The sequence below is a fragment of the Mus pahari genome, chromosome 2 (genome assembly GCF_900095145.1).
Source record: "Mus pahari chromosome 2, PAHARI_EIJ_v1.1, whole genome shotgun sequence".
Lineage (NCBI taxonomy): Eukaryota > Metazoa > Chordata > Mammalia > Rodentia > Muridae > Mus > Mus pahari.
The window spans coordinates 70,612,927-70,637,992 of record NC_034591.1 but is presented as its reverse complement, the minus strand read 5'-3'; the positions used below and the strand labels follow the sequence as shown (position 1 = coordinate 70,637,992).

General features: G+C 36.8%; 1 protein-coding gene across 1 annotated transcript in view; it reads left to right on the top strand.

The window, feature by feature from the left end:
• Skap2 (src kinase associated phosphoprotein 2) overlaps positions 1-25,066 on the top strand; it is a 154,221-nt gene that overhangs the window by 8,003 nt on the left and 121,152 nt on the right. The window contains exons 2-4 of the mRNA XM_021190526.2: positions 998-1,103; positions 1,645-1,670; positions 9,166-9,273. Of these exons, the coding sequence (XP_021046185.1) occupies positions 998-1,103; positions 1,645-1,670; positions 9,166-9,273 (240 nt within the window). The remainder of the gene's footprint in view (positions 1-997; positions 1,104-1,644; positions 1,671-9,165; positions 9,274-25,066) is intronic.

The following is a 25,066-nucleotide window of genomic DNA, read 5'->3' as shown; positions in this document are numbered from 1 at the left end:
AAGAAAGTAAGTCACACATCTTTCTGGTATGGGATGTGGGTGATTTGTTTAACATTTTAATGTAATTCTCTAAGAGATATTTTAAAGTGAGCCATGAAATTCTGAAAATAAAATATGTGTAAGCTATCCAATATTTTATGAACAATAATAATGGATGTCTAGGAATCAAACCAGCAAAGAATTCTTGGAGCTTTATAGGAGAGGAGTCAGCCAACACAATATTTAGGAGTTTACTAAAATTTCAGAAGAGACTGTGGGGAATGTTATACAAAGCCATAGAAATCTGTTTCTTGGACTCTGTATATTTAAATAGCAGAAGAACCCATTTTTTTTTCACTTCTCTATTCAGCTAGTATTCCAGGTAGCTGAAAGCAGGGTGGGAAGCAAAGGACAACTGGGTATCTTCTGACTTGAGGGTAGCCAGCGTGGGACAGGTAGCAAGGAGGAGGGTGTGATTTGAGAATCTTGACTATGAAAAAAGGGGATGTATTTTTCCTCTAAGCATTAGATAGTCTGTGTTCCTGAACATAGATGATACCGGGGAAAGCCAGGTGTTGTCAGAGGCTCCTGGCCCATCTTCATAAAATGCTGTGACTTGTGCTTAGGGCAACTTACAAAATAATTATAAAGCGACAGTAGCACGTGCATGAAAGCTTTCTGCTTGCTTTATAGAAGAGAATTTGTGTTACGGGGCACCATAGTTTATTAAAACTTGTGTGTTTCTTTCTAGTTTAATGATGTCAAACATCCAAATAGCATGTGCTGTGCCAAGCATTAGTACAATATACAGATTTTATTTAGCTAAGTGGAGAGCTGATTTGTCCAACTTAGTTTTTTAACTGTACTTCAACTGCTATACTTTGGACTGATAAATAACTACCATAGATTGCACAGATATTAACACTTAAGTGTAGAAACAATCACTAACCTATTTGTCTTCACACAGAAAAGGTTCTTTTCTATAATTTGTATACTGTTTTTATATTTCATGGTTTAGATGTTGAAACATTTGTGGCAGACACACTGAAAGGAGAAAATTTATCCAAGAAAGCCAAGGAAAAGAGAGAATCTCTCATTAAGAAGATAAAAGATGTAAAGTCAGTGTAAGTCATTTGCCTTTTATTACTACTTGGAAATAACTCTGTAATTAATGTTTATTATTGAGTTAAGTTTTGTGTTCTGGTTTATTAATGTTAAGTATTTTTAAAGGACAGAATATATTTCCACTATAATAGTTTCAAATGTAGATATCCTTTTTGTTGATAGTTATATATTTTTTCTAAGTATGCTAGTAAAATGCTAAGCATTTATTTTGAGCATCTGAGGATATATTTGGAAATTTTAGTATCTATGTGGAAAATACCTCAGACTTTGAAAAAGAAAATCCTTTAAACTGTTAGTGCATTGAATAAATAAATAAATTAATAAAGATAATAACGATATGTTCTATTATTAGGTCTTGATAAAAATTTGTTTTTTACATACTTAAATGTATGTATTATGAATCTGTAAGCCTTTAGGAATTGTCATTTCAGGACAGAAAATGTTTATTTTTTTTTCTAGATGTATGTTTATAATACAGATTTTGGATTTGAAATATTGTTACTAATTAGACCTTGCCTTGATTTTTCGTTATTTTTGCAGCTATCTTCAGGAATTTCAAGACAAAGGTAAATTTCAAATCTTAAATAATTTTCTTTGGTGGAGATTTTCAAAAGGGTAGTCTTAACATTCTGAAATTTTATAGTTGGAATCAAAATTTTAAGTTCCATGGTTTGTGTTTAGACCTTCAAGATGAGAGTGCTAGCTCCCCCTGCTGAGAGGAATATTGAGAAGCGGATCTAGAATTCTATGTGTAGAATCCTAGTCTTAGGTCCTGTTTGTTAGCAGTAGGAATCTAAGTATAGGCATGCCCTTGCAGCTCCACCAGAGTGCTTAGATGACCCCAGCTGAGCTGTCCCTGTCTCTCACACAACAGGGGTTGTTTTACAGGGTGCAGGTGCTTTGTGATTTTGTGGCATTGGAGATGGAACAAAGGATTCTCACGTGCTAAGCAAGACACTCCCATGAGATATATGTTCCTAGCCCTTAGGTCATGATTTTAAAGGATGGGTAAAAACTGGTACAAATTTTACTTAACAGCATAAATAACATGTTTTAAAATGCCAATCTTTATTTTGGTTCTTTTGATTGGAATAAATGTGTATTTTAGAAGTTTTTAGAGATGGGCATTTGGTTTCATTGTTTTTGAGGTATGTGGTAGTGCTGGTGAGATGACCGATTTCCTTTAGATTTGAGACACTTGCTCAGCACTGGAGCTTCCAGGTACTTCACAGTTTGAGTCCTTTGAGAGGACCTGCATTCTGTCGTTCTTTCTAAGGTGCTCATTCACACTCATGGCCTTCAGCTTGTGAAGGTTAGTATGAAGATAACAACATGAGGTCCGCTAATCTGTGGAACTAGTTTCTAAATCTGGACAAGAAAATAGTGTGGCACCTTCTAAGTTGGTCCTAACATTAATCCCCGTCTGAGCTGTCTGCAGTGAGAGGCCAGCCACAGCTTTAGGACACCCAAGTTCTTAGCCCCACACACCTCCAGTTTCAAGGCAATCACAGTTTCTTTCACAGTCGCTTGTCAGGATCGGTGTGATTCGAGTGAACTAAGAGAAGCTTTGCTATACTAAAATGCAGACAAGAGCAGGCAAAGTCTCCTCCTTCCTAGTCCTTGCAGTTGTGTGCCTCAGGGAGTCTTAAACTTGGCCTTAATCCTATTGCATTTACCTAGGTGAATGCACAAATGGATTTATACATTTTGATGATGATTTTTTTTTAAAATATAATACATTATTTGTGAGGAAATAATAGATACCAGTATTACCTCTTCTTAAAAGGCGTATATTGTTGCACTGATTATTTGCTGAACTCTCATTGTGGCTTAATTATTTGGACATTAAACAATTTTAAGCTAAGAAGGCATGGTAATGGGAAGCCATTGTATAATTGCATGCTTTCCCTTTGGGATTCTGTTTTAGAACTTGTTCAGGTGTGTGGATATTAAAATTACATTACTGAGATACATTCTTTGTCTCCAAAGAATATGGAAGTTTATACAGTATTTGATAGAAATTGAAAAATGAGCTTAGAATAAGAGTTCAAATAATGTGGAATTCAGAGATTTCCCCATAATCATTTTCCTCTGAATAAGTCATTTGCAGCTCAATACTGCTGAATTGAGTTAACTAATCACTGAGAGTGCCTGCACAAAGTAAGCCTGTGGATAAATTAGATGTATACCTTGGAGAAATATGAGAAGCTGAATAATTTTATGCCATCACACCCTCACAATATATTCAGTTTTGTTCTAAAAAGACTATTTTCTAGCCTATTAGGACTACTAAAGGACACAGACTTAATGGCTGCAAAGTGGTTACCCAGCATGCATCTTTTTTTCAAAAGATCTCTACTCTGAATGAATTCAGTTCTAGGTGGTTTTGATGCTGCCGTCTGTCTTTCCAGTCTCTTTCCTAGGTCTCTCTCTGGGTCATGATCCTTCATGCCCTTTGCCTTCTTCCCTCCTTGCTTCCTTCCACTGTGGTCTTGTCACTGTAGGGTCACAATGATGCAAAGAGAAACAGGTTTCACCTTTGTATTCTGTTTCCCATCCTTTGGTAAGCCAGTGGTAGGTTAATTTAAATATCATTATTGTGAGAAAGAAGTTCAGGTAGAACGTTCTTAAACAAAATGAGTTAACTGAGATTTACTCATTTGTAAGTACAGTTACTAATTTCTGTAATGTTCACAGATGTCTATTTCTGTCTTACTGTCTTTCGTCATTCCTTCCCATGCATTGTAGGAAATCTCCCATCTTGGTAGATTTACCAAAGCACAGTCTACAAAAGTGTTGAAGTGTTCAGTCTTTAAAATTAGTTGGACTGATATGATAGTTGTAGCCTTAAGTTGTATAGCTCTGAGCTCTTTCCTTTGGTATTTCTTCTTTGAGTGAGAATAGCTTGCTTTACTGCAGTAGCATTGAAATGACCACTAGCTTTCTTTCCTATTACTTATTTCCAAAGGAAGATAACATTTTAAACTCCCCATTGGTTTTATTCTGAAGGTTCTCCTTATATAATTGAGCATAGATTCACCATTGAGTTTTGTCAAGTTGTAACTTTAGAATAATTATCAGTTGTTTATCTAAATGCCTTCATTTTTAGTAAAAAAAGGATTTGAATTTAGACAGAAAACAGTATATAGCTTGGTATAGTCCCTGTTAGTCATTAGAAACATTGATTGCCTCTTCGTGTAGAATAATAAGGTCCCTGTGACTCTGGACCTCTTGAGCAAGATAGGTAACTAATGCTACTATCATAGTTGCAATATATCCTGATACTGCCGGGTGCTCTCCTGAACCCTAACCCTGTAGGCTCCAGGTCTTTGCGTACTGGAATTATGCTATATGATTAAAACATTTTTTGAGACAGCATCTCTTTTTGTATTCCAGGCCAGCTTCTAGCTCAGGATTTTTCTGCCTCTGCCTCCCAAGAGCTAGGATCACGGATGTACACCATCCTACCCATAATACATAATTATTTTATAATTGTTCTCTGTCACAGTTCTCTTAAAGTGACTTAAAATAGTTATTTTTGCAGTTTACACATTACTATTTTTGTAAAGACTGTTATTAATCATTAGCTAGAGTTTTCTAATACATATTTCTAATACATATTAGGCTTACCACAAAGAGTTAAATTTTTACCTTGTATTAGTGTCAGTACTGATTTAGGTATTGCTTCCTCTCTAGATTTATCAGAATAAGGTAAGTAACACATAGTAGATGTTCAGTAAGTTCTTCTCGGTGTATATTCTCTATTATGACTATATTTCTCAAGAGGATTGAAGTTAATCTTGATTCAGAAATTCAGTTTTGAAAGAAGTTTTTAGAAATTCTAAGTTGTTCAAAAAGTAGATATTAAATGGGACACCATTTCAAGAGAATAATTTTCAAATTTGTAGTTATCGGTATCTAGATTTTTTTTTTTTTATCTCCCTGCCTTTTGCTCTTCCCATGCTGGGCCAGCATACTCGACATGTACTTCCAGCAGAGCCCTTGCACTGGGCCAGCATCTAATTTTTAATCGGGATTGCTTTAGATGCAGTAGCTTTAGTCCCTTTCCCTCTAACTGTGAAAAAAAAAATTAATAGATTTTTGTCTTTACGACTCTATCAGTATTGTTAAATATGTACAGATTTATTTAGAAAGCAATTTCCTTTGACCTTCTCATTTGTATTATCCAAGCTTATTAGTGGACCACTTTGTAAAAATAGCAAGACTGTTAGGTAAGAGGGGATATATTTTAGTTCGTCCTAGTGGAGTCTTCAGACTAATGGAAGAATCAGTCTTTGGGTTTAATTTCCTAACATAGTATATTCTCAATTGAAACTTAACTCCATAATGAAATCTGAGCAAATTAAACTCAAGGAGTTCCATTTCACCCCTCCCTCCCTCCTCATGCTTGTACAAGTGTGTTAAAGCATGTTTGAGATAATGGGGCCTGTAATGGTAGGAGCCTATTTCCAAGGTAGTCCCAGAGAAATGATGCCCTTATTTTGAATCTCTGCCTCAGTTTGGTGTGAATTATGTTTATTGTCTGTTGGCTCTAAGTTGGCCTTCTAAAAATGAGAGGAAAATCTTACTTGTGTCATTCAGTGTTTTAGGAACTAAGTTTCCTTAGTTGTAATTTCTTAAAGAAATTACAGAGTAAATGCATGAATTTATATGTTTACTGTGTATTATTACTGGAGAAATCAGATTGGTCAAATGAACAGATTTAGAAATTAATTTGTTCTTACTTAAAGTTATCTCTCCAAATTTTGTCCTTGATGCTCTGTGTGAAGGAACAATTATTCTCTAAATATTATGTTAGTTATAATTTTCTTTAAGTTAACAGCTATACAAATTTATGAAATACAAATAACATTCCAATATGTATACAAATTATACTGTAAACTTTGGGTATATTTGGCTGATTATCTGATTATATTTAAAATAGAACTTTATTTGACAAAAATAAGTGATAAATTGGGCATAATGCCTGCATTGGTGGTAGAGCTCATGGCTGTGCTGTCACTGTTGGCTGCATCTCTAGGCATTCAGGAAAATGGTAATTGATCATAAGCCCTGTGAAGAGGGATGGCTAGCAGTGTTATACACTTCAAAGTAGTTATCAGGGGCCTGTGCTGCGGTGGTGCAATTAAGCCTGGAAGTTGCCACTGAAACACTGGGAAGGGAAGCCTTGGATCATTGTCTTTTAGATGGTTAACTTTGTGTCGTTAATTAAACTTTTGAAAGTTGTGGGATAAATCAAATGCTTTTCTAGGGAAACAAGAAACAGTATTAATGAGCAACAACCCCATAATTATCCTTGTGAGTACATAACAGGGACACATTCATGTCTTTTCTTTGCGCAATAACTTTTACAAAGAAGTATTTTTAAACTGATCATTAATTTTATGACCACAGAAATGAGATGCAAAATTTATGCTGTTGTCATTGGCACAGGCTCAAGGCACCATGGACATTATGTGTGATTGTAATAGAATGACTGCCAACTAATGACTCTGCAGACATTACATTTGAGCATGCTTTTCTTTTAGATGTTTGATTAGTTTGTAATGCTTTCAATTATGTCTGTAAATTGTATTGGATACTTTTACCTGATGCCCATTGTTGATTCGGAGTTCAGTATTTTATTACATAAACACACATTGAATGTTTTCCTTTTAATTCATAGAATCCTTTGTAGGTATAGCTATAGATACTTAGCCCTGGGGAGGAAAGATGCTGTGTGCTACTCAACAGCGACCCCTGTGTTCAGTTAAAGATCCTCAGAGGAGAACAGCTTATCTTCTTTATTGGTTAAGGAAATGGTTGGAAAACAAACTCAGAGGAAGGTAAAGGGATGGATGGATGGATCATCAGTGCAGTAAAGCCATGCTGAAAAATAGTGTCTTTCAATATAACGCACTTTAAAAAGATACGTTTCCCATACAGATGCTGTATAGATTCCCGTACAGTTCTTGGGATCAGAGAGGGGTGGCAAGAGGTGGTGTGGGGAGGGAAGTAAACTTATTTAATTTAGCTTGCCTTTGGTAAATACAAATATCACACCAATTTTAAAAATCCATTCTTTCAATCAATTACAGTTTTTATAATAGGTAAATTGAAGACAATTTAATTTTAATAATAACATAAAAGTATATATATATAAAAAAACAAAACTAGAGAGGTCTTCAACATGTCAGTGACCGATTTTTATAGAATATATTTTCTTATATTAAGTGTTTTTGATGTTACAGTGTTTATATTCTTTGTTATATATATCATATACATTGAATATAGATTGGTATATGAGCCCATGTGTGTAAGATCACAATAGCCTTATCAAAAGTTAAACTATTGATTTTCAGAACTCTAAAAAAAGTTTTAATTCATCTGTTCATTTCCATATAGAGTGTGAGGATTAAATCTGACTATCTAAATTCAATTCTGTGTATTACTTAGCTTTACTGTTTTTTGTAGTTATAGTAGCTAACATACTGAATGCTAAGTTCTGTAAATATATATAAAGTGTCCTGATACCTTCAAACTTTAGCAAGGTTTATTGTTTAGTGTGTAATATGAAGAGTCCTTAGAGAATCAATATTATAATAATTCTTACTTCATTAAAAATAGGTCATAGCAACTAAAAGTAACTGAGAATTTTGTGATCTTTATTGTACATTCCATGTACAATCATGTTCAGAATATTTCAGAAGCATTTTTTCAAACTCTTTTTAAAATCAAAACTTTATGCATAAGAGAGACATTATAATGTCCTGGAAAGTACTTTGAATGTCTTGAAAAAGATGAGTTCTAAAGAGGTGGCAGCATCTATATGCAGTCCTTGGAATTTTGATTACAAACATATTACCATATTTAGTGCATCAGTGACAAAAATGGTAAGGATGATGAGATAGGTGTCTTTCTTCATGAGGATGTCACCATCTTTACAGTTTTGAGGGTAAGGGTGATGGTTGTACATGAAATAGCAAAATCATAAAGAAATAGAAATCAACATTTAATTCTTAAATTATGTAGGCAATATTATCTTGAAAGAGGCAGCCTCTATTAATAATGTTTAGAAAAATAAGAAGAAGCCATCAGATGGATTTCAAAGGATGTGCATGTCCCTTTAGCCAAACTTCCTTCAACTGATAACAGATAATTTAAATTGTTATCAGATAGTATACTATTAAGCATATGTTTTTCTACACTGTTGAATTCATAAGAAAAATAAATGTATAACCAAGCTTAGCAAATAGCTAATTCATTAAAAAAATATTTTAGTCAAGTACATGGGAAAATACCCCAAAGCTCTTATCATGGGGATTAAATATGTAAAGCAAACACATTTAAAAAAAAATCCCTAACAAAGCATCCTAGGATTTGAGAATCAAGTAGGAAGCAGGCTCCCACATGAAACCAGTGATTGAAATCACTGTGTGAAAACGGGAAAGGTTTGTAGGTTATCGTGTTTGAATTTAGAGGGATTATATGACTCTTAAAGCATTTTATGCTTAATGAATTCCTGCTCTTGAAAATGTAACTCCTTTTATCAAATATAATCCTATGACTTTTAATGGAAACCGTATTCCTGGGCTTTTCCTAGTCAGCCCCCTCATTACAGGTTTCAGACGACTGCATAGGTGCATAGGTAAGGGGAGTACCTGAATTATTTTCTCAGTTGCTCTTTCCACTTTTTAGTTCTTGTTATTCTCATTATTTTATTGGTCTTGCTTAGTTTTTTTTTTTTTATTTTACTTCTAGAAATTTTGGTCTTGGGACTAAATTCTTTTGGGTCATAAGTAAGCAGTTGTCTGATGATCTTTAAAACTATTTACTAAGTCATTTATATTACAATTCATATAAAATAATGTCAGAGGTAGTTTTTACATAGTTAAATAGGTGTGTGGCTGTGTGTGTGTGTGTGTGTGTGTGTGTGTGTGTGTGTGCATGTGCATTTCTATTGCAGTGACTAAATTTAATGGTCAACCTGACCTCTTATGGCAGGGTATCCTTATTTTCAGTGGGCAAATGATAGAAGACGTTTCTCTGATTCCTTTACAGGTGATGCTGAGGAGGGGGACGAATATGATGATCCCTTTGCTGGGCCTGCAGACACGGTTTCCTTAGCCTCAGAGCGCTATGATAAAGATGATGATGGCCCCTCTGATGGTATGTGACATCCTCTCATAGAATATACCTCTTGGCAATTTCATATAGATCTGCTGAATATGGAGGGAGTGGGCTTAACAGGAAGCAGAAAGTGTGGAATTGGGGCCACCTCACCTTCCACAGAACCTTTTCTGAAGCGCTCTCTCCAGTGGTCCTAGGGAGGCTTCTTGAATGTGTAGTTGCTGCTTTGGTAAAGAAAACTCTTTTTACTAGAATTTTTAGGCGAGTGCTGGTATTATTACAGGAAGGTTCTTAGTAACAGTTTGTTGATTAATTTAATATGATCATATTCTTGCTTAATATTTGATTGTGTTCCTTAATGTTTTTTTGTATTATTTATTGTATGAATAATAAACAAGGTATTTGGTGTATTTTTTCTTGAAACTTAATACAAAATGAGTTCATAAAATAGTAAATTGATTATTTCTACATTACCTTCTCATATTGAGATAGTTTTTTCCTAATCAAATGCCTTTTTACTGTACATTTTCATTTTTCCGATCACCCTTTAACCCTGCCCCATATTATGCATTAGTAGTATGGTGTCTTATATTAATTGAATTTGTAGTAGAGTTGATTGTTTATATTTTAGTGATTTTTAAAAACCTATGGACAGTTACCAGACTTATGAATCTTATTTTTAGGATGCAGCAAGTGCCTCCTTTTTGATAGCTAGTCAAGTGACTCTGCACTCCAGAAAGCTCATAAGAGTGATCTATAGATATAAATTAAGAATGCATACCAGTACATTAGCCATGCATATTAATTTGTGCCACTCAAAGTTTCACTGAGACATAGAAATGAAGGATGCCTTTTGTCACCATATGATGATCAGACTGTGCAGTTCTGTCTCTAAGTACAGTTGCTGAATGAAAATGTGCTTCCTGCATCAGAGCGCTCCACATTCCATGTTATCCAGATCATTCCCTTTGGAAACATAAATTGCTTTTATGAGGTATAAAATTATGTCTATTGCAGAACAGGGATAAGTCAAGTACATGCGTAAGTGATAAACATTCTAACCACTGATTCAGAACAAAACAGTCCTTTTTTACATCCAGAACTTTGTCCAATGTGTAGCAGTGATAATTGCATCCATTTTGTGTTAACTTTTACATGTAATACATTTTAAAGGGAGGAATGTTATCTGTCTTCTGTCTTATACAAAGATGCACGCTCCTTTTCACCAGTGCTTGCCGTCCATAACCAAGTACCACCCTCTCTGTCCTCATCTCTACCATTTTATAATTGTAGAAATAGTATTATCAGGCAAAATAATGAATTATTACTTAAGATGTACTGTTTTAAGACTCACTTCAATTATTTGGTTTGATTTTCTGTAAAACTTATGTACGTGTGTGTGTATGTGTGTGTGTGTGTGTGTATGTATTCATACATGTGCACAGAGACAACATTTATATTCAAAAGAATAAACATACATTTACTATATAATCAAGTAGGTTTATCAAGTTCTCAAAAATAGCACAAATATTTTAATATGTAGAGGCCATTATATTAAATATGAAAAAAACCTGCAATTTAAAAATAATCTAACAGTTAAGTATATATGATCCAGAAGTAGTCTAAAAGTGAATTGTTATTAAATTATAGAATATTTTTATGATTATCGTTTTCTCTCTTAAGAATAAATGATTTTGGTGGCTGGTGAGATGGCTGCTAAGCCTGAAGACCCAAGTCCCTTCCCCAGGACTTGTGGTTGAAAGAGAAAACCAATTCCCATGAGTTGGTCTCTGACCTTCTCATGAGTACTCTGGTACATATGTGCACCACTCCCATCAATAAATGCATATAAAACAAATTTAAAAAATTCCATGTGTTTTCAAAGTCAAAATAAATGCATTGATATGAAAAAACTTGTTAAAAGGTAATTGATGGCATGTTTATGTGTAGCACAAGTTTTGTTAAATATCTGTGCTTATTTATTAGTGCATAAGCAATTCTTGAGCAGATTAGATGTTCTACTTTTATTATGATTTATTTTGATATATTAGTAATAGGATTGTAGCAACTTTATGTTTTCTTGGAACATGGTAGGTTCATTTTCAGACAGTCACTGGACATTCACTGCAACCTAGCATCTCATTTGCTCTTTGCAGCGAAGATTTTTGTCTGTGTTCTCTGTGATTTGTGGAATATAATTTCCTTTCCTGTTATCAGTCTAATGATGTGTTAATTACAAAAATGTATTTAACAATAACTGTAGCCGCTTAGCCTTTGTCAAGTCAGGTTGTTGTTTTGTCCTTTTGACTTTTACCTTGTGGCAGGCACTAGCAGTATCTGAATGTTGATGGATTATAAACTCGAAGCATGATAATGTATTTTTCATAGAGTTAATGTAATTTTCAAGGTATTGTAAAGGTCAAAGCTGCACATCTCTATGAATTCTAAGTCTGTCTTTCCCTTTAATATTTCTTTTTCTCTGTTCCTCTGGTTCAAAAGTTCACCCAGTTCCCAAATGGCCACCTAATTTTCCAGTTATTCCCTCAAGCCATATGTGTTTTGGTTTCTTTATGGTTTATTAGGTACTGTAGGAAAGTAGCATAAGTTATATCTTCTAATGAAATTCAAGCACACTTCAGTGATGCTTCGACTTGATTGCTGGTAGCAATTAAATCACAGGCAAGGAGAATAATGCATAATCTCACAAAGTCCAGACACCCTATCGACACTGAATGGGGATGAAAACAGAAACAAAAACAACATCTTCAGACCCTGCCAGACATGTTGTTTCCAGCCCTGCCTGGTTTCTGTCTTCTATTCTGTCTTTTGTTGTTGTTGTTGCTGTTGGCCAGCTGCCTGATGGATAGCAAAATCATAACTTGCTGCGTGCTAACAGGCAGAGTTCACGTGTAGGTTATTGAGAGCAGATAAAGGGTTAGATTGAGTTTTGATTTTCACATTGGACCCTGGTGCACCAGATTAATGGAATTTCAATGAGAGACTAGAGAAGCCGCTGCTTTGTCAGAGAAACAGATGGAGATCCTATAGTCACGTCTGCTCATTAATATTAGTTGCGTGAAAGGTGCTCTCTCCTCTATACAAATGAGTTGATATAATTGATTTTTGAGTGGTACATTGAAAAAAAAAAGCACTGTATTGATGACTGGACTTGTAACATAAATAGTGACAGATTTTCGTATAGTTTGTAACATAAAAATGTACTTTGTGTTTTTTTTTTTCCCTCTCTCTTTGGCAACACTTTATTCTTTTAGAAAAGAAATATATCTGAGACCAGTAGCTAAAAAAGCAGGAAATGCCACCCTGAAAAAGAACAGCAGGCTATGTTTTACTTATAAATGGTTGCACAGATGCTGTCAGAGCTGCATTTTGTTATGGTAACTTTGAAAAGAAAGCAGATTCTTTCTATTAGCTTCATAGCTTTCTTTTTCTGGAAAGTCAAGGACACAAGTTAATGACTGTTTTGGTATCATTGTAGTTCACTCTTAAAATTTTTATGCTAATGGTGTGGCTGGAGATACTTTGGTGTGCCAATATATAAAGGGTAATTCAGTATCAAATAAAATTAGAGATAATTAGGCTGAAAGCTTCAAAGATACCCCTTATTGAACACACAGCGCAATGTTTGTGCACTGATATAAGGCATGTACAGTTGTTGCTAGTCACTAGTCACAACTGATTGTACTAGTCACTAGTACAGTGACTTGAGTTTTCACTTTCTACATAGAGGTCATTTTTCCTTTATTTTCATTGTTTGTGAAAGGAGACCTCTAACCGTATGACTTTGCAATGGATCTCTGAGGTGAGGTGAAGGAATTCACTCGACTGGAAGACATGTATTGGCTTTTCTTGTCAATGACAGGTCGAAGGATCCATGTGGACATTTGTTACAAATCTGAGTCAGGGCTAGACCATAATCACTTCATGGATACGCATCTGGAACCTCTAGGGTGAGAGTGTAGGAGAGCTAATGTGAAGCAGAAGTAAAGAGGGGTCATTATGTGTTTCCTCCTAATTAGAAGTCCCAAGAAAACAGGGGACAAGCAGGGTACTGGCAAAGACGTGCACTCATATGCACTGATATTTGTCTTTAAGCTATTCCTTAAAGCTTGGAGATTAAGAAAAAGGCTAAACTATTTTGATCATAATTTATGATATCAATGAACATTTTTTTCTTCTTTTTTAAATATACCTTTCCTTAAAAACTCCAGTATATAAAAATTTGGATTTATAAAACATGAATACTACTTCTTTTAAAAGACTACTTAAAAAAAGGGTGGTCTGGGCCAGCAGGATGGCTTAATGGGTTAAGGTACTCACTACTAAACCTAATTGTCTGAATTCAGTCCTAGCCCACATGGCAGAAAAAGACAACTGATTGCTTCAAGTTGTTCTCTGATCTCTTTACAAGTCCCATGGCACATGTGAATGTGTGTGCGTGTGTGCACACATACACACATGCACACCCACCCACACAAACACACACATACACAGAGAAATGTAATTAAAAAAATTTAAAATATGCTATCCAGGATGCCTATAAGTAATGAGCTTTCACAGGCCATCTAACATGGCTTAGGTATAAGCCTATCCACGTGCACATAAACTGTATGACACTCTTGAAGAAGACTTTTTTTTTTCACATGTAAGATCAGTTATAGCACTAATTGTTTCTTATATAAAGTAAAGTAGTAGTTGTTTTACTTTTTTCAGGGTGTCTCTAGACTATGAAATAATGTTTGCAACCAGAAAAGAATTCTTTCAAGACAGCTATTCAAGTGCTTTTCTGCCATAGTATCCTGTGCTTTTGATGCCTAAAACTTTTTTATTCTAAGAATTTATCTATCAATTGGGGATTGAACCTAGGACTTTGAGTGTGGGATTAGCATCCTTCATCTCCTAAGAATTTAACTTCCAATTTTAACATATCCTGTGTATGTAGTGTACATTTATATGTTTAAATATTTTATTTTAGTATTCTAAATTACTAGCTTGTATTTTTTTTATCCAATGATTATTTTAGTTATTTTTGTTATATGTATAGAACATTTTTAAGTATTGGTAGAAGGAAAGGGACTACAGTTTGGGTACATATTTTTACAGGACATTGTTAAGTAGAGGACATGATTTTGTTTGCAGATTATATTATTTGTGTAGGGGTGAGGTGGGATGCATGCCATTCATGGTGTGGAGGCCACGGGATGACTTTTGGGAGTTCTCGCTCTCCTATCATGTGGGTCCTAGGGATTAACTCTGGTCATCGGCATTGGAGGCAAGTGTCTCTACTCACTGAGCCTTCTCCTCTGCCCTAGAGTGCATCTTTTAACCCTAAAGATAAATCCCGTGATTAGGGACATAGACATGTAATATTTTTTTTCCCTTTTCAATGTTTATTATAAAATATTCAAAACATGAAATTTTCCCTAAAAACATCACAGCAAAGACTCAGTGTACTTACTCTACAGAGTCTAACAATCACATCTCACCGTGTGTGTTTCCTTATCCGTAGCTCCATCCACCCTTTACCTATTTATCCATCAATTCAGCTTGTTTGTAATGACATGTAATATTTTTATGGTACAAAGTATGAGTGGATTAAAAACAAATGACAAGAACCATCTCTTCAAAGTTTCAAGATGACTCAGTGATTTAGCACGAGCTAAACAAGCATGAGGACAGGAGTTTGGATACCTACAATCCATTTAAATGTTAGGTAGGTGGGTGGCCTGCCTGTTAATTCCAGCCTTGAAAGGAAGGCAGAGCTGGGATCTCCAGAGCTAGCTGGCAACAAGACTGGTCCTATCAGCATCGAGCTTTGGGTTTGCTTTAGAAATCCTGCCTTACTGAATAGGATAGAAGAGTGAAGGAAGGTGATTCTTGACATTAGTATTGTACATGCTTATTTTATGCACTGTATCAGGATGAAAAAAAGAAAAAGTAATTTTTCTAAGGTTTTATGCTATTTAATGGGAGCACATATCAAAGTAAAACAAAGTAGGTGAATGATTATTGCAAAATAGGCTAAGTAAGAAAAGATTGCAAAGTTAGAAAACTCAGACTTAACAAAAATGTCCATTTTTAATTCAACAAATATGCGGTTATTTGTACTACACATAAAGAAGGGAACACGATATTTGGATAAGGCAATGAAGTATTCAAAGATGAATAAGATGAAGTTCTTTTTTTTATTAGATATTTTCTTTATTTACATTTCAAATGTTATCCCCTTTTCTTCCCCCTCCCAAAATCCCCTATCCCCTCCTACCTCCCCCTGCTCACCAACCCACCCACTCCCGCTTCCTGTCCCTGGCATTCCCCTACACTGAGGCATAAAACCTTCACAGAACCAAGGGCCTTTCCTCCCATTGATGACTGACTATGCCATNCTCTGCTACATATGCAGCTAGAGCCACGAGTCCTACCATGTGTACTCTTTGGTTGGTGGTTTAATCCCAGGAAGCTCTGGGTTGGTTCATATTGTTGTTCCTCCTATGGGGCTGGAAATTTCTTCAGTTCCTTGGGTACTTTCTCTAGTTTCTTTACTGGGGACCCTGTGCTTCGTCCAATGGATGGCTGTGAGCATCCACTTTTGTATTTGTCAGGCACTGGCAGAACCTGTCCCGAGACGGCTATATCAGACTCTTGTCAGCAAGCTCTTGTTGGGATCCGCAATAGTGTCTGGATTTGGTGGTTGTTTATGGGATGGATTAGGTGGGGCAGTCTCTGGATGGTCATTCCTTCAGTCTCTGCTTCACACTTTGTCTCTGTAACTCCTTCTATGGTTATTTTCCCCTTCTAAGAAGTATCAAAGTATGATGAAATTTGTCATTGCCTTAGCTCTAGTCACTTCAAATAAACACAAGCATTTTGGAAGAACTTAGATTCTATAAGCGCTAGCAAAGAACTATAACTATCTCTTCTAAAGTAACTGTAGTGTTATTGTGGATACTGTGGGGAGCCGTCCTCACAATCGCCATGGCAAGACTGCGCTGGCATCCGGTGTTCTAACTGGTAAACAAGCGGTCTGCGCATGTGCCGGGTAAATTTCCATCCCTTGCGCCCTGCCTGTCCCGTGGCGTCATCTGGGCCGATAGTGAGCAGCCAACCAGGGAGCTACACGTCCTAGGCGGAGAACATTTCCTATATAAGGGAGAGGGTTTTTCACCTCGGGGTCTTCGCTTTTGAGTAGCTTATGCATTGCCTCTCGAGATGCATTAAAGCTTTACTGCAGAAGGATCCTAACGATGTGTCGCGTCGTTCTTGCTGGCGAGATGGTAGCGCCTCGCAGGATACAACAATATGTATAGTAGTTATTGTAAGTAAATATTCAGAAAGGGAGGAATATTGCAAACTGGTGTTAGTAGGTGCATTATAGGAGAACCTAGAGTTTGGTAGAATTTAGTAAAGCTAAATAGATACACTTGTAATGAGTAGAGGAAGACTTTTTCAGATAAACCAAGGGGATGTAGGACAAGAAGGAATCATGCTGAAAGTGAGTGTGTTGAGAACTAGTGAAAGATTGACAGGACAGAGAAAGCTTGGAGTAGAACAGGAGATGAGGGTTGAGCAGAGAGGCTAACGGAATACTTGGTGCTGGCTTCATGTCTTTTGGTTTTGAAGCAGAGCCTCACTATTAGTCTTGCGTGGCCTGGAACTCTCTATGTAACCAGGCTGACCTCAAACTCACAGAGATCTGCTTGCCTCTGCCTCTCGAGCCACAATGTGTGGTTGGCTTCAGGTATTGATACACCTACTAACTTATCTTGGTGAAGTTGTTACCATTATGTAGTGGTTTGCACTTAAAAATAATTTACTTCAAATTCTGAGTCAGGGAAAGAGTTGGTTCTATAAACCAAGTAACATTTATGTTTTTGCCAAGAGAATATGATAAAGAATGATATTGTAGACATATTACTAGTTATAACTGCTTTATTGAAATTTATTTAATGTAGCCACAGGATTTGGCCATTTAAAGTTCATAACCCAGCATTCTTTCATTCAGTTACAGAGTTGGGTAAATATTTTCCAGTAATTTTGGAATCTCTTCATCACCACAGAAGGAAACGCTGTGCCATGAGTGGTCACTGCCCATTTTCGCCCAAGCCTATCTTCTCCCTCCCTGACTTGGGCCTAGTTAGAATGAATATGTTCTCTGTCTATGCAGTTTTCTAATGTGAAGAGTTCAGATGAGTGTGGTTGTGTAACACGTGGCTTCCTTTTCTTAACATTTCAGGGTTCATATCTGTTGTGGCATGTGTCAGTTATTCAGTCTGTTTTTTTGACCCTGAAATACATCACTGTGTGTGCACTACTGTTGTTCATTCACCAGTTAGTGGATGTCTAAGTCATTTTCTCTTTTCTGCTATTATGAATAGCACTTCTATGAATAGCTGAATGACTTTTTGTATGAATGTGTGCTTGTATTTCTTTGAGGATATAGTGACTCATATATGTAAATTTATGGTTTTTTAAAATTGCCAGACTTTTTCCAAATGACTCTGCCACTTCATGTGTTTCCTGGTAGTGTATGAGACTCTACTTTTTCTACAGACTGCTCTACCCTTATTAATATATTTGTTTGTTTGTTTGTTTTTTGAGACAGGATCTCTCTACATCGTTCTGGCTATCCTGTAACTCACTTGGTAGACTAGGCTGGCCTCAGACTCTATCTGCCTTCAGAGTTTGGTAAAGGAGCGGGATGCCACACCTACCCAATATCTTTTTTGATCTAGAGATTTTAGTGGAAAGAAAGTACTATTTCGATATAGTTTGGTTTGCTTTTTTTTTAGTGTCTGCTGATGTGAATCAGCTTTCATGTGTTGACTATTTGTGTATCTTTGCTGAATGCTATCTTTGGCTGTCCAGGAATTCACTCTGTAGACCAGGCTGGCTTCGAACTCACAGGGAGTCACTTGTTTCTGCCTCCCAAGTGCTGGGATTAAAGGCATGCACCACTACTGCCTGGATAAAAATTTGAAGTTTTCGTTAAGTTTAATTTGTCTGTTTTTCCTCAGCATTTGTGATTTTATTGTCATGTCTAGGAAATATAATAGGTTTTTAATGTGTTATTTTCTCAGTTTTTTCTTAACTTGAGGCTAAAGTGATTTATCAAAACACTGATTTCTCCTACTGTAGGAGATTGTGGGATTATAAACCAATCGTAAGGGGCATAGTGTAGTCTGCCTTTAATGCAGTTATAACCCTGTGCATGTTTAAGAGTTGGGCATATAGCAAGGGGTAATTTTCTTGCTGTCTTTTCAGTTCAGGGAACTCTCAAATTTCTTAGCTTTTAAACATTATTTAAGAAACAACTCTTGCTTTTCCGTGTGGTTTATTTCACTGTTCTCATTTCTAGCATTATCGTGCTGTTGACATGTCAAAGCAACAGTGTTAACTGCATTACGTGTAAAAATACAAGGCCCTTCTAGTTTTACGTGGATACATTATTTCTGAGACCAGGTAGTGGGTAGATTAGTTGGCAAACTTTCTGACTTTTCTGGGCAAGGCTCTGTAGGTGCTTCATTACAGAAGTGTGCTGGGGTTATAATTTTGAAAAGTTGTTGCTGCCTTTAGTTTTTATAAAAGAGAGTGAGTCTGACTTTTCGCATTGATCTCTTCACCCTTTTAAGGATATGGAGGTGTCATCAGTTACCAAGCTGAGCAGTCTTGTCAGGTAAGGGAGCCAGTGTACAGAAACAGCTTGTCAAGTGTCTGAGCATCACTGTTCAGTGTGTGCTCTAAAGACTGGACCTGATGTGGTATGCTGCTGATCTGTATGTGATAGTCTAGTTATAAAATCCCAGAGAAAGCACATAGGAGCATTAGCAGCAATTTGACATTCTGGCTTTATCCAACTTCATAATCACCCTTTCCCTTAGTAACCAATGTTTTACAAAGCGAATAGCTTGTGATATGTTAGGGAAGGCGGTGGGGAAATGAGGCTCAGAGAATCATCACAAGAATACTGAATATTACCTTACTGTTTTCTTTTTTTTTGAGTCCTGTATCTTTTCCTTTGTATTCTTTCATAGTCATAATTTAGTGCCAATTTAAATATGAAGTTGGTTCTGCTGTGGAGAAACTTTAGGGATTGTAATTTCACATTTATTGTGAAATTACATATCACATATATATTCAGGTTCCAAATTTATAATTAGATATTTAATTATATTTTTATATGAAAGCCAAGGGATGGGGAATCTCAAAGCTTTTCATTTGTAATGTAATTTGAGAAAAAGATGATGTAATTTGGATGTTATCTAGTTCTTTGTCATGCCTAAAACAAAGCACAAAGCATAAACCAAAGCATCATACTTAACAATGGTCAGAGAAGTAATGTCCTCTCAGTGCTGTGATCTTGCTTCAGCTAGTATGACTGTCTCTAGAAGCAGCTCCTTACTTTTTAATACCACTTGTGAGCTGTTCTCTTTTGAGCCTGTTCATCACTTTCTTAACATTAACAGGGGTTAATAAAAATAATATTTAATATCAAGAGTAGTAATGTTTTACCATTGGGAAAAGAAATACACATACATTTCTTTTGTTGAATAAGACTTGTTTTGGTATTGCTACCCTGGGACCTATCCCCTGGAATATATGTATGTTGCAAGCCTCTAATATGCTTCAAATAGTTCTTTTCTAAAAGAAAATATGTCTTAGAGGAGATAAGGAGTTTATCTTTTAAAATATAGGTAGTAAGAAAAGGTAACACTATTGTATATTTTAGGCAGAGTGCTAAATGGACTAAAAGTTTAAGTCAGTAGATTCTATGGTTAGGGGAGGCTGCAGAGGAAGGGTTGATTAATAAGATACTCCATGGTCTTTGAAGACCTTACAGATTAGTAACTGTAATTCAAGGCAGGTTGGAATAGTCACTACTACAAGAAACATAGAAGGAAGAAAATAATAATTATGATTGGAGTGAAAACAGACTTACAGATGGCATTTGAGCGAGGTTTGGGAAAAGGAGATTCTGGTGTATGGATTGTGGAGATAATAAATAGCCTAGAAAAGGGATAAGTTGATTAGGACTATTAGAGCTCAAATCATTTAGGCAAAAAGCAGAAGTGATTATGCTTTATTTTATCCATGAGAGAGGATACAATTGACATCTCGCTTCATGCCTACCTGGGTCCATGTAGGAACTCTGCTGTGGCAAGCATTCTCACGCATATCCTGCTCTTCTAGAGGTAATTTCCTCTAAGAGACTGTTCCTGTAGGGTGTTGAAGCAAAAGTTATCTGTAGCAGCCACCAACAGCTCTTAGATATTTTCTACCAGTCCCTCCCTCCCACGGAAAGAGGAATCTCTCTGCTGCCACTGTTGAAGTCTGTGCTTGGGCTCTGTGTGTATTTTGAGACAGTCTCCATGGTGTATAAGTATGTGTGGAATCGCTCTAATTATCCAGGACCTTGTCAGTGTTCTAAATCAACCTCGCTAGAGCTTCATGGGAACGGCAAGAGTTGCCATTGTCCTAAGGAAAACTGAGGTACTCTTAAGGAAAGAAGCAGCAGTTCAGGGCAGGCAGAACCAAAAATCTGTTCTAATGTAGATGTCTGAAAGTATAGCTAAACATAGAGGTAAAGGCTGTGCAGAGAGAAGAGAACACATGGCTGAGGTTCGATGGTATGATGGTATGCAGCTCTTTCATATTTAACAGTGGGTATGTCAAGTTCTTTAGAGAATATTGTTCCTAAAGCTATGGCTTAAAATAATGATGCATGAAAAAAATTTCAAAGTTATTTATATAGGGAGTTGCTGGAGGCAGAAAATGAAAAGTAAGTGTAATGGTCTAGATGAGCTAGTTTTGCTTCTGTATGGGTGTGTATGTATGTCTTGCCCTACTGCAGATTCAGTCAAGGGCCTCAAAAACATGGAACAAGTGCTCTGCCAAGCTCCTCCCTGGCCCTGGCTTTTTATATGAAACCTTCAAACCTTTGTGAGAGCCAACTTTCAGCTTAGTGACACTTGTTTACTTTTGGTTTGGCTTCTCACATTTTGTATCATAGTACTAGTCTGTAATATCAGTGTTCAGAGACTGAAGCAGGAGGGTTGCTCAAAGTTCAAGGCCAGTCAGAGCCATGTGATCTAGGCCCTGTTTTAACAAAACAAAACAGGAACCGAACTGAACTGCCATTTGGTTGTTTTGTTCTTCCTAGAATTCTGTGGTGGGAAACATTAAATAGGGAAACGAATCACTCTTAGCTTTTGGCACTGACACAAAATGCAGAACTCTAGAGATTAGAGATAAATTAAAATAGAATTTTAGACTATTTGAATTTAATTTGTCCTGAGTAAGACTGCTTTTGCTTTTTCTTCTTCCCCCTCCTCCTCCTTCTCCTCCTCTTCTTCCTCCTCCTCTTCTTCTTTGGCTTAGATCTATTTTATATGTGTGTGTTTTACTTGCTGTGTTTACCACATGAGTGCACAATGTCCATGTAGCTTAGAAGAAAGCATCAGATCCCCTGGAACTGGAGATTTTGATAGTTGTGAGCTGCCATGTGGGTTCTGGGACCTGACCAACTTCTCCGTGAAAGCACCAAGTGAAGACCCTTGGCTGCTGAGCCATCTCCAGCCCCAGGACTGCTTTTCATCTTATTTTTCCCAGTTTATATTGTCTTCTAAAATCAATGGAGGCATAAAATGATCCAAAGACATATACATTATACTAATATCAAAGTGAGTTAGGAGATGCTAGGCAGGGAGGGTCAGGAGAGCTTATAGGAGGCCAGGATTAGCCTCAGAGCCTCCCCTGCACACCGCAGAGCCCTAGCTCTGCTAGGACAGGAGCTACTTGTATGGCCTTGAGGTTTGTGTGAGCAAATGAAAAACCAGAAAACTGATATAGTATATTATTTTTAGTGTTCCTGATATAAAAATAAATCAATAATTTTAGAGAGATATAGATAGCTCTTAGTAGGACCAGGATCTAATGAAATTACTTGTAAGGATGCTTAAGAAATGGTGCCATGAGTAAGGCAGTCATTAATGCTTTATAGTAGGTACAGTTCTCATGTCAGTAAACACGGGGTTCTATCTTAAAAGGCCCATTAGCTCAAATATGAAGCAGATCAGGTAGGACAAGTCATCTTATGGGAGGCAGAATATCATGGGTTGGCTTCTTTAGGCTGTGAGACAAATCTGATCAGTTGCTATTTATATATAGATGCTTTTAAAAAATGGAGCATAGTTATGACATTTTTACATGCTATCTCTGGTCAGGTGTCATGTTATAACAGCATTGGTAAGAATAGTCATGCTCTTCATAGTGATATTTTGGTAAATGATGGACCGTGTATATGATGGTATAGAATATAATTGCCTAGTGACATGATAGCTGTCTCAGTTATATAAGTATTCTTTCTCATGCTTACAAAATCATGGAATGGCATCATATTGCATTTCCCCTGATGATTCCTCCTGTAAAGCCATGCACAATGACAGTTGTAACATGCACCATATGTCTCACAATGCTTAGAGCATTTCTTGTCTGATCCTCTATTGAAAAGATTTGTAAATCCTTGGCCTAGGAGTACAACTCTCTGATGGTTTGGTTTAGAGGTAAGACAGTGTAAAGAGTGTGTGTAGTACAGAAGCCTCAAATTGGTGAGGCCATGTTCTAAATTCAGCTTAAAGGCATAGTGTGTTTGGCTAAAATCATGATTTCATTTTTGAAAATTTTTGTACATCCACTAAAATTTCTTCTTAGCAACTGCCCCCCTCCCACCAACTAACCAAACAAATAAACAGAAACCTGGTGACTCTGGGTTTGTATTGTACTTTTCTTTCTTTTTTGATGTGTCTTTTGAGATTTGTCCTTCAGTGCTCCATTAGCTCCCAGCCTTCTTTTTCTTTTCTGATACCTGAGTAGGATAAACAGTTGCACTGTGCATCCTTCATCGGTGTTCCCATATACAGCCCTTTATAGGAATGGATAGCAGAGAAACTTGGGGTGTGCTTTCTGAGTACTGACTGGAACGTGCTTCTGTGTTGCTACTTGGAGGCAGATCATACATCTGTTCTTAAGCCAGAGGACTGGAGGAAGACCTGATAGGCTCCTGAGAGAATGAGGGGCTTGCTGAGGCTTGTGCCTGCACAGAGGACCAGCATACTTTGTGTGAGTGACCTAAGGGACTTGGCCTGTAGGCAGTCTTAAATTTTCCTCAGAAAAGAATTCTAGGTCTTTATCATTACAGAGACAAATGGGTAGTTATGGACCAAATGACATATAGCTTATGTTTATCACTTTGGCTCGTCAGCTGTTCTATTTAATAAAAGTCATAATTTGTTAAATTATGGCCATATAAATAAAGAATGAAGATCAGCCAAGAAAATATGAGATAAAGCAAGGAAAGGTAAAGATTGCGAGGAATGAATCAAAAGACAAATAATGGGCTGGGAATATAGCATTGTGGGAGAGAGCTTTTGGAATATTTGTGAGGCCCAAGTTCAGTTTCTAGCACTTTAACCAACACACAGAAAGAATAAACACAAAATTTAGTTTGTAGTGTCGAAAGAGTAAACACAACATTTAGTTTGTAGTGTCGGAATATTGGAGATGGAGAAAGAGAAAGAAAGATGGGAGCCAGGCGTTGGTGGCGCACACCTTTAATCCCAGCACTCGGGAGGCAGAGGTAGGCGGATTTCTGAGTTCGAGGCCAGCCTGGTCTACAGAGTGAATTCCATGACAGCCAGGGCTACACAGAGAAACTCTGTCTTGAAAAAAAAAAAAAAAAAAAAAAAAAGAAAAGAAAAGAAAAGAAAAAGAAAGATGGGGGCTTGGTGCACTTCTCAGAGGCAAAGGCCTGAGAGAGACCCAACTGAAGGTCATTGTTCAACTTGGTGGGTAGGTGCTTGGTGTTTTGTTTGTTTCATTTTGTTTTGTTTTGTTTTGTCAGCTTGACACAGACTAGAGTGATCTGGGAAGAGAGAATGGCATATGGGGAAATGCCTTTACCATACAACCTGGGGCAAGTCTGTAGGCTATTTTCTGGATTACTGTTTGATATGGGAGAGCCCAGTGCAGCTGGTGCTACCCCTGGGCAGGTCCTCAGTGGTAGAAGAGAGCAAGCTGAGCAAGCCATGCTCCTCTGTGGTCTCTGCCTCAGTTCCTGCTCTGACTCCCCTTGACCATGGGCTGTAACTTGCAGGTTGAAATAAACCCTTTCCTTGGTTGCATTTGGTCACGGCATTTTATCAGGGCAACAGAAAGGAAACGAGGACAGACCTGACGACTGTGTAGATGATCCTTCTTCTCTTGAGGAAGTGATGTCATCTGCAGAGAAAAGGGAGAAGTGGAAAGCAGAGATCAGGCCTGTTAAACTTGAAGGTGTACTGGGAAAACTCGTCCGAGTTACTTGAGAGCAAGACCGAGATATGGGAGAGAGATAGGGAAAATCACTGATTGATTTGCCTAAACATGTTGGCTGTCATGAGAAAGATAAGACTGTCAGGTTTTGTAGAAGGAGATGGATTAAGGTGTTCAGAAGAGAGACATCTGCCCTAGCTTCCCTCACAGGTGAGCCAGGAGACTTGCAGCCTTTGTTTCTAAGCATATGATCCCAATTGACAAAATTTTAGAAGTCATTAATTACTTTCACTTAATGTGATTATAGAGTCACAGTGATACATTTTATTTTGGTAGCTTTGGCACTCATTTGAATTTTGGTCTGATCTTAGATTTTTTTCTTTTCCCTTTGTTTTTATTGTCCAATTATTTTCTCTTTGTAATGTAGGTGTATTAGTCAGGGTTCTCTAGAGTCACAGAACTTGCAGATAGTCTCTATATAGTAAAGGAATTTATTGATGACTTACAG